Source organism: Egretta garzetta, unplaced genomic scaffold, assembly GCF_000687185.1.
Source record: "Egretta garzetta isolate BGI_Z169 unplaced genomic scaffold, ASM68718v1 scaffold329, whole genome shotgun sequence".
Lineage (NCBI taxonomy): Eukaryota > Metazoa > Chordata > Aves > Pelecaniformes > Ardeidae > Egretta > Egretta garzetta.
In genome coordinates this window covers 5,550,500-5,561,119 of record NW_009269999.1, presented here as the reverse complement: position 1 = coordinate 5,561,119, position 10,620 = coordinate 5,550,500, and the positions used below count along the sequence as shown (strand labels likewise).

The 10,620-nt window shown below is 38.6% G+C and overlaps 1 protein-coding gene across 1 annotated transcript in view; it reads left to right on the top strand.

The window, feature by feature from the left end:
* Positions 1-231: 231 nt before the first annotated feature.
* CUNH11orf49 (chromosome unknown C11orf49 homolog) overlaps positions 232-10,620 on the top strand; it is a 75,310-nt gene continuing 64,921 nt past the window's right edge. Inside the window, 1 exon segment of the mRNA XM_035902960.1 lies at positions 232-329. Within this exon segment, the coding sequence (XP_035758853.1) occupies positions 302-329 (28 nt within the window). The 5' untranslated portion in view covers positions 232-301.

Here is a 10,620-nt window from a genome sequence, read left to right as displayed (position 1 = left end):
AAAGTCAGCACTCTTAATGACTAACTCTCTGTAGTTAGGAAAGAAAGCAGGATTTAGGTCAGGAATTTTACTATCCATATCTGGGAGAATGAAACCTCTACTTTCTAACTGAGGGAGCAAATGCTTGTTGGCTTGGTGTGTAAGGCACACAACTAGCTAGGCTGGCTCTAGACCTTGCAGGCCCCTTGTATTCTAATTTCTGTCTCTTACTGTCTTTTATTTGCAGCTCAAAGACATGTCCTCACGTACATGGAAGACGCAGTGAGCCAGCTGCTGGAGAACAGAGAAGATATTAGTCAGTATGGCATTGCCAGGTTCTTCACTGAATAGTAAGTACATCAGGAGGCTGCCAATAGGGCCAGCCTGAGGGGGGCTTTTGGAAACAGGCAGGGTACATGGAGAATGGAGCTGGACACATGCTGATTATGTTGTGAATGCTGGATTTCACTGGGTTAGCCAAGGGCTGCTTGAGCATGTTTCGGAAATGTGCATGGGTTTCATACAGTTCAGTACCTCTCCTATTACAAACATTCATGTGAAGCAGTCACTTTGGGGAACAAAGCTTTTAAAAGCATATAGAAAACCAAATTCTGCTTGCCTTAATCAGGGCTGTTAGTGTCAAAAGCTGCGACTGCTTCTGGTTTCAGCAGCACTCGTTCTTCCTTTTTCTGAGTATGAATTTGAACTGTTTTGTCTCCTTGTGTGATTGTTGCCCTGTTGAATGCTTTAATAGAATGTGTCTTCCTTCCTTATAACCTGCATAAGTCCTTAAATAATGAACATAATAATAAGCACAGATTTGGAAAGATTGGGGGGGAGGAAACTGTGTGCTGGTCTTCAGTGTTGTTGATGTTGACTCAGCCAATTGCTGTATGTTTTGCCAACTTGATGACATCTTGCACAATGTCTAAAACTCTTCCAGGCAGCTTCATTAAAGATCTTTTCGTAATGTGTGTACTTGCAGTAGTTATATGTTTCTGTCTTTTGATGCCCATTTGAAAATCTTTCCTTGCTTGCTTCCTTTCTTGTTATCTTTTTCTGGTGCAAATCAATGTGGAGAGTATTTCACAACAATCTCTGTACTACAGCAATGGAAGAAGATCTGAAAGCATAGGAGTAGCTTTCTTTCTCAGTCGTAGCTTTCTTTCTCAGTTGACCGCAGTTTCAGGGGGTTTTTGAGGGTTTTTTTTGTTTTTTTTTTTTTTTCCTGTACATCAGTGTCCATCTAATCTCTAAATGAGATCTAACTTGCTAGGTTGACTGATTGGACAACTTGCATTATATTTTCTTGCCCCATGTGTATTTTCAAATTTTAAGCAACTGAGATTCTCACTGTAAATGAATAACTAAGACAAACACTGCAGCAAGTCTGAGGGGAAGTTCTGAAAGCTTTTTTTTTTTTGAGATAAGGTAACAAGCGGTTCAAGACTAGTGTGGTTTTGACCATCTTGGCAGAGGAAGTAGGATATGGGCCATCTTGCTACATCTGTTTATATAACAGATCTTTTAGGTAGATGGCATTGTAACAAGAAAATATGGTTTCTTGGTAGTGCCTCATCTCTTTTGCTTTCAACAAAGTAATTCCAACTTTCACTTGGAGTTAATCATCCATTTTGCAAAATCTGGAAGACCCATGCAAAGCAGTATAAAGGCAATGTTGCTAGAAGAGTCAAGTAGCTTATCAAGGCTGTTTAGTTTTAGTGTTAAGCTTTCTTGTAGCTTAGTGTAACTAGAATGAATATTGACTTTAGAAGACCTCAGAAATCTACTTTAGAAGGAAATAATACTTGGTACTACATGGATTTTATAAGGAGATTGATTTTTGTTGTTGTTTATAAAGTAGCTTAAACTCTCAAAATCCATTCCCTCTTTGCAGACTTTCAAAGTTAAAAAAATGCATAGTACCAAGAATTAAACTCTTACTGTACAAACCAATGAACCATATACTTCCATGTTCTGAGCAAGTTGCAGTGGTCACTGCTAAGTGGGTGTTGCAGAGAATTAGTCACTGAGAGTAGGTTTTGGGGTCAAATGAAGGTACAACCCGTGCACTTGAGGTGATTGGGAGTCATGATACTCCATCTGATATAGATGAGTTTCCACAGAAAGTAATGCTCAGGTTAGTCATCTGAACAAATAGTCAGAGCTTAAGAAAGATAGAGCATGACTACAGTGACCTCCACCCACAAACAGGATTTCTTCACCAGGGTTGAAGGCAAGGTGGCTCTGAAATAGCCAGCTGAAATTGTCATTCAGGCATCTCTCCAGGTTAGATTTGGTTTGCACCGGCTTTCAAGCTGACACCTCAGGGCCTTTTCTGATATTTCTGATCATATATATTTAAAAAATTAAATGGTGAGCAAAGAGGTCTTCCACACTTTTTGAAACTGCTCACATTGCTTCTGTATAGTATTTCTTCATCATGACATGATAACCACATGCTTTTCACTTCCTATTCTTCTACCTTTGAAAGAGTAAGTAGTAATTCAAGGTCATTACAACAAACAAAATTACCACCATAGAGCACAACCCTCTGATTGACTTAGGTGCTGGAGATCATATTTCTCCTATTTATTTTTGAAGTAAGATGTGAATTTCTACAATGGCTTTTTGTTCACACTGAGTGTTCTGTGGAGCTTCTGATTTCTTGAAAGACAGGAAAAGGCTGCATGTTCATTTTTTCTGTGAGTAATACAGAACTAGTCATTCTCTTTTTTTCTTTTTTTTTTTCTTTTATAGTGTGTCTGGAGTTTAGCAGATCAAACTGTGTCCCTGTACCAAAGCACAAACAGGCTTAGTAATTTTGAGAGATGTGAAACTCTAAGATTTTAAATGTGGGATTCTCTGTTTAAAGTGGAGAATAAATGATCAGCAATATGGGTGTAGTTAGACTCAGAATAGAAAGTTTCCTATTATGAAAGTGTCATATGCGCTGCCTCCCAGGACTTAGCAGTGAGCCCTCACTGCCCAATACATTTCTGTTCATCCACACAACTGTCAACATTTGTTCAGGCTGTGCTTTGAAGGCTACACTGGCTTTGTATTGGTCTGCCAAGCAAATAAGCTTGATCTTGATTTTTATCTTTAACCTCAGTATCTTTGAACTCAAAGATAACTTGTGAGATTCCGTAAGGTTTGAATGCACTCTCCCAATGTTTTCCTTGTTCCAGGTTATTCTAAGTGGGAGGATTGGCATGTGCATATTTCGAAGTATGCTGCAATGATTTGAGGGGAAGGGACTTGGTATTAGAGTGTCCAGTTTTTCACATTATGCTTTCCCTATTTATGCTCACTTAAAATTAGAGACCAAGCTCAGGATTTAGAAAGCTAGCAGGTAGGCCCAAGCAAGTGACTTTAAATTTTTTTTTTAAAATGTGCATGGGATAAAATAACGACTTCTGTAACTTTTCAGAAATAACGAAGTTAGTGTGTCAAGGGTGGGTGTTAGATATTCTCCAGGCTTTTCTCAGAGGACACACCTTTCAATAGAGTGGTGTTTCATGGACCTCTCTTGCTGGATTCACCACTGAAGAGCAATGATGGCCTTTCTATCATGTGTTGCAATGCCCCACCTTGCCATGAGTCACTTCAAATCTTTGTGCCAGTTACAACAACTATTTTTATAGGTAATTAAGAAAATTTTGTTGGGGTTTAGCTTACCTGAGTGAAATTTCAGAGCCAAAAACTATGTGGTCATGTAGCTCTGTATGGATCAAGCAGTAAATGTTTTGCAGGCAATGAGTGTTTCTAGTTGTTTCTAGGAAATGAAATTGGGTATGTATTTCACTGCTATCCATAGCCTAGCACTGGGATTGCTGATTACAGAGGGCTGACCTTCATCTCTACAGTTGTCCTTCCAGAATATTTTTAGACCTCAGGGATACTCTTTCTCCCACTTTATTCTATTGTTCATTTGTCCCAATCATGTGGACATCTGCATTCAATCTTGGGAGTTCCTTGAGGCTCCACTCATCTGACTCACTCCTGACTCTTACAGGAATAGGGATCAATCATCCTTCTGCCAATTAATCTACATCTTTTAGCTAAATGAGTAAAATTATACTTCTCTTGGGACTGGTCTTGATTTTGTAGATATGCTGAAATGCTACTGGTATTTGTTCATTACCCAAGAAATCCCTGCTCTACTTTTGAATCTTCATGAAATGTGGATTCTTGAAAGCCCTCTGTGTAATTACACATTAATGCTGCTTTACTTCTTCCAGCTTAACTTCTGTGCCAACATATCTTAAAGGGACACGTTCCTCCTATACATTATTTATCATCCTGTTTTCTTGATCTTTCCTGTACTGAAGAAAAACAGGGCCCCCATGCTAATGTATTTGATCACACAGAGGGAATGTGCATAGCATCCCACTTTATATTTTCTGGGATCTTAAAGGGAGTCTGTGTGGCTTTTTTTCACTCCAGCTGGAAGAAGCAGCAAAAAAAAATTTTGACTGAGAGACTTCCTAATAGTAATTTTTGCTTTTTGTATGTTCTAACCCTTTGCTTGAAAATTTCTCTTCTAGCTTGCAGGTAGATGTGTTAATTGTTCAAGACTCTTTGGAAAGCTCAGAAATATTGATCAGTGATAACTTACCTTGGACAGGAAACTCTTCTTCCTATCACTTTTACAGTTTGTTTGATAAACAAAACACAAGTGAACTGGAGACACAGGAAAAGGCATTTTTTTGTCTGTGTTCTTCTCCCAAAACACTTCTTGTGTTCTTCTGTTTCTGGTGAAATGTCTCCCTGACCACCTGCCAACTGGAGCATGATTGAGAAAGACATCTTGCTTTTAGCTTGCAGATGCATCACTACTTCCATTGGGCTCTGCAAACTGATGTCTGAGATCCCCTTTTTCTGTAAAGGATGTTTCTGCTGGCTCTAACTTGAAGTGCCCCTGCTGGATCTTGTGTGACAGTTTCATAATATTTATCTGAGAAGCTGTGTGCTATGTGTGTGTTCGGGGTGTGTGTGTCAGATACTGCTGTTAGATCTGTTGTGTGTCTGGCAATTCAAAATACCAGGTCTGCACTGTGTAGAGCCCTGTTTTACACAAAGGAACATTTGCTTTGTTCAGAGTAGCAGGACTGCCAATGCTGTATAGTTTGAGATCCTTGGATAGGAAGATGTTATCATGGTGAGAAGTATCAACTTCTAGCAATGAAAGTACCTTATTTTCTCTTGCTGTCTGGATTGGCTGGAACAATTTGTTCAACTTATTCCTTAGGGACAAATATGATACTGCTCTCTTGGCTTTCTTTGGCAATAGCAGTGACACAGGCTTTGGTATCAGAAAAACTTTTGGCTTGTTCAGTCCTGTACTGCTGTACAACGTTACCTAAATAAATCTGTAGAGTAAACAATGTCCTCCTCTATAAAAGTCTCAGTACCCTTGGGAGGGGGAGGGCAGAGGGGAAGGGCCAGGAACAGGACAGATGGGATGCCCATGAGAAATAAGCCACGCACTGAAGACAACCTTAATTGGCAACTGGAAATAAGCTGAATTATCTGCTTATAAAGAGGAGAGATTCTTAGAGCTAGCTTAGAGCCATCAATATTTTTTTTTTGCTTCTCTTGTGTATGTAGGTCTTATCGTCATCATCATATTGCTGTCATCTGCTCTGCCTCTTTCCCCTTTTCACAGTAACATGTTCTGTCTTGTTCACAAGGCTAGTGTAAGCTCTTCAAGATAGAAGTGATATTGTACTGCATGTACTTTACAGCATCTAGCATTGTAGAACGTCGTCTTTGTGCTTTGTACAATTGTAGTATAAACAGCAAAAATAGTAGTGAGGAGGTCCTCAGGGCCTTGACAGGTGACAGATTCCCTTTCTGAGAGATGGAGGCATTCATTAGAATTTCTCAGTAAGGCTCTTTGGGGGAGGGGTGTTGGTTGTTGGTTTGGGTTTGGGGTTTTTTTGTGTTAGTTCTGTGTGTTTTCTGCAAATGAGTAGCCTCTGGGAGGTGACAATACTTTCAGGTTCTTACATAAAATGCTGATATTCTCTCTGATAGAATCTTATATGCAACTGCAAAAATATTATTTCATGTGTTCTTCACATACTCTCAGGATTCCTATATGTCTTCTGCTCTGGAGAGAAAAAGGCAAAATTATCACACTTAATGCAAGACTGCACTGAGCCATGCAATTGGTATGAAGCTGCTGCTGACAATGACCTAGCTGAGAAGCAGCCCTTTGGGCTGAAAATCTCAGCCGGGATAATGTGCTTGATGGTTCCTGACAGGCTCTTATTTGGGATTCCTTGATCCCTAGGGCACTGCGTAAGAGGGCTGTCTGCCCTTTGCTCTTCAGCTATCAGCGGAAAGAGAATGAATATGGGCACTCAGACACAGCACTCGTGCCAGAAGCACTGAGGAGTAGATTTTGCAGCTAATGTGAATAAGTTGCTGTGAGAGAGACATTTTCAAATTCTCTCTCTCCACAGAGCAGATAGATAGATTTGCAGGACTGAATTTGTTGATAAATCTTTCTGTGGAACTTATAATAGTTGCATATTTGTCCACTTAGAGTGTTGCTAATGGACACAAAGCTTTTCTCTTAAAGTCCATTTGTTGCCTTCCAGTCTTACCTCTACAGAGAAGAGTTGTCTGAATGGCAAAGTATCTTCCTTGTAATCTGATTTTTTCCAACCCATATTAGAAATGGGATTTCAATACCCCCGTCTACTCTGCATGGGGTATGCATTTTGTGTGAGAGCTATGGAAGATTTGGGGGGTGTGGTTAACTCTCTTTATTTGTGATTAAAATTATATGAATTTTGTCCAGAACCTGTAGATCTGCCACCTGAAGCATGATGTTTTTATTATAGAATTGCTTGATGGTAGAAACAGCATTGGTATCTTCATATAACAGGCAGAATCTATGAATTCCTGATTTTCCCAGAGTTGTTTCTTTGTAACAAACATTGCAACAAGTTCTAGCCTGACAAATATGCTGATTGGGATGACTGCTGTTGAGTAAACAGCTGGAAAAAATGCATATATTAGTGGGAATAACACACTGCTTCCCACTGTAGTTTGTATATGTTGCCAATATATTAGAAAACGTAGTGTTTTCTTCCCACATACTCAAATATCTTACAGGTGAGTGGATACTCAGATGAATCCAAAAAAAAAGGTAAAGAAGCTTTTTGGTAAGCAAGACAAACTTGGAAGGCTTATAGCTAAAAGAACAACATAGAACTGAACATGAAAGACAATGTTTACCATTAATGTTGTGTGCGATAATACACTCCACTCAGGAAATTTATAACACTATTTTGGTGGGAGAAAGATATAGAGAACTTGTCATAGCATATGACCATTAGCACTTGGTATCAGCACCTTGTCAGTACAAGGTAGTTGTCCATAGATAACCCTTCACTTATACACTGACTTGAGCTGTACTGTGCTCTTGCAATTTGAAGAGAGGCAATCATAACTTTTATATGCAGTGTGATCAGATTATGATGCTTCTAGTAGGTATTCAGTGGTGTAGCAGTGCAGTCTTTGCCCACTTGTTTCCTATTCCTTTGCATCATGGAAATTATATATTTGTTTGTGGTCTTTGTCAGAACAGTTGCAGCAGAAGTGGACTGACTGCCTTATGGAGACCTTATGTAGTCGGGTGTATTTGTATTCCTTCTTATAACCTTGAATGTTGAAATGCAACATGACGTTGAGCTTCCTTTAACTATGGTTAAAGCAAATTGCATACAGGCAGTGTTGATAGCTAATAAAACTGAAAAACAGACGTTTGAAATTTTCCAAAGCCAGAGTCCAGAAACCTGGCAAATGGTAGAAGCATTAGAGCTATATGTATCGGAGTTAACTGTGTTTGCGCTGTTTAGCTGGGCTAGGGCTGAATGTACTACCCTCTGTCTAGTTTTACTTCATAACTAGCGTAATTCTCTTTATGCCTTCATTTTTGTATTGCGTTTCATCACAGCTGTTAATGTTACTGGTACAAACTTGGAGATGTATACGTGATCCCAGCCGGGAGTTAAAATCAGACTTTTGTGACACACTTAAATGTGTAAATTTATTCTTGAAACCAGTCCAGATAGTTTAGGGAGAGAGGGAAAAGGACAAAATCCTAGGGTTACTGAAAATTGATCTCTCTGATCTCAACTAGAAGGTAATAGAGAAGTAATTTTTCTTGGTTATATGCATTTGTGATACAGTTTTCCTACTCCCCAGTCCATCCCACTGTCTGTATTTGACAGTACAACAAAATAGATACGCAAGCCATTACTGTTCCTAAGAAAATCTTTAAGGACCCTCCTGTATGTGTGCTCTTTGTGGTTATTTTGCTGTAACTCATTTCATCAGTTGGGTACTTCATAGTACTCATCATATCCTTTTTGGGATGCCACAGGTCTTTTGTTTAATTTTATTGTTTCCATCAGTCTACTTGTTTTTAGTATCTGTGATATTGGGTAGTTACTTGCTTATCCCTGATCTTGTATTTCTGATCTCAAATCTCTGCTCTGTTTTAGTTTGTATTCTTGCAGAAGTGAAAGGGCCCTCAAGTCAGAATTGGTGAACTGTGGCAATCTTATATTTTCAGTCTTCCACTGAGGAAAGGTCTGTAGTAGAGCTCACCACAATGCAAAATAAAAATTCAATGCTGAGATCATTGTTTGACAAGCGTCTTTCTCCATCATTCTGGAGAACAGCTCAGCTGTGCTTGCTGAGTCACTGTGTTGGAATATATAGGAAAAAATGAGAAAGATAAATAGTGACATATCCACAACAGATGTAGTGGAGCTATTTACAGTCTTTTGCATACAATCTGCAATCTGTATATAAAGCAATAATCTCTTCTCATGCTTGATCACATGCCATAAGGATTGGATTTCCTGCAGCTTCTGTAAATGTTTTGAAGGAAACTGTTTTAGTAATGTGAAATTGGCACCTGGAATTCAATAGAAATGAACTAGAGAATAGCAGCTCTGGAAAAACATAATAATGTAGGAAGTTTGGTACCCGTTGGTATTTTTTCCCTTATTATATAGGGGTTTTTATTTTCATTTTTAAGAATTACAAGGCACAGTTTTATCCTTTTCTGTTAGGAATTTTTTTTTGGAACGTACTGTTTCCTCCAATAAAGTTTTTGATGTCTCAAGTTGTAAGAGAACTGCTGTTGAATACATAATAGCTTCATCAATAACTGTGCCCATCTCTGTATTGCTAACTCATATGGCTTAGTTCTGGTTTTAATTAAGCATTTTGGCGTGAGTCTAGACTACTGTATGCATACAGGAGATCAATTTCAGAGGAGTTCTTGGCTTCCATCTATCTAAGCTTATAAGACTTTGTATTAAATTGGAATAAAGTAGTGTAAGTTTGAGGAATACTTTATTTTTCCCAGAAAGATCTTTAAGAAAAGATGGATCAGAATTGAGGTTGGGTCTTTTGTTTTTGTTTTGTGGTCTTGGAAGGAGTTTTCTATTTATTCTTAGGCTGTAAACTGTTGCGGTGTCACAGAAGATCTTGAGGAGCATTTCTAATTGCCTTACCAAGAATATGTGTGTTCCAATGTGGACAAGGCCAACAAATGTAAAATTTCTCCTAAATTGGATATGCCAAGCTGTAAAAATCAGCAAATGCCCGCAGCAATGGGATGTGATAAGATCCCATAATAGGATTCCTTACCCTTTACAGGATAAAATCTCCTAACAGTCCCTGCATCCCCATGAATAGAAAACTGCTGAAAGTCTTGTAGCTTGCCTGAAAAATGCATTTTTAAAACTTGGTTTATCTTCCTTTTCTTAAAAAATAAAACAACCCCCAAAAAATGGATGTCTTTGAAGAACTGAGACTTTCTATGCTGTGTAGTGTTGAAACTGTGCAGGTTCCAGGACATATTACCATTAGACTTGCAGCAACTTCATGTCCTGCAAAATTAATCCTATTGTGCATCTTGAAATAAATTAGACAAACTGTAGCTGGTAAACACTGTAGCCAACCAGTTGTAGTGGTTTAGCTAAGCAATCTCTAAATGCAGAGTTAGCATTAATGTCAAATGATGATGCTTCATCTATATTAAGGACTTTTGGCAAGGTTCATTTATTGCCATGATGGAAATACTGGAAGACGCTCAGTCTTGATGTGCTATGGTTCTTGCCAAGGCAACTGAATAGGTGAGAGAGTATTGGTTGTAAAATTTTTTCTTGTTCTAAAATTCTCCAGTCTAACCAAGACTGAAAAGAGCAAATATGGAAGCTGCATGCATAGCACCAGTATTGAATCTATTTAGAATAGTCATTAAGTTGTATTTCAGTAGTTCCTGGATCATCACTGTCAGAATGTGATTGTGCTGCTACCTTCTAAAATAATGAAGTCTAATTTATAAAACATGGGACTGTCTTACAATAAGAGATACAAGAGACTACGTGCTGAATGGAGCAAGCAGGCCCTTACTTGTACTTTGGTCTCAACTCTCCGAGAAGTCAGTTTGCCTCCACTTGGCATTACACTTTCATCTCAGCAGTACAAGATGAGTGCAGTTATTCAATAATTTTCAAATTCATACTCCTCCTTCACTGGACATTGACATTTTGGTATCAAAATCCGTCTGCAGCCAATGTCAATTCCATAGCTCCTTCCAGA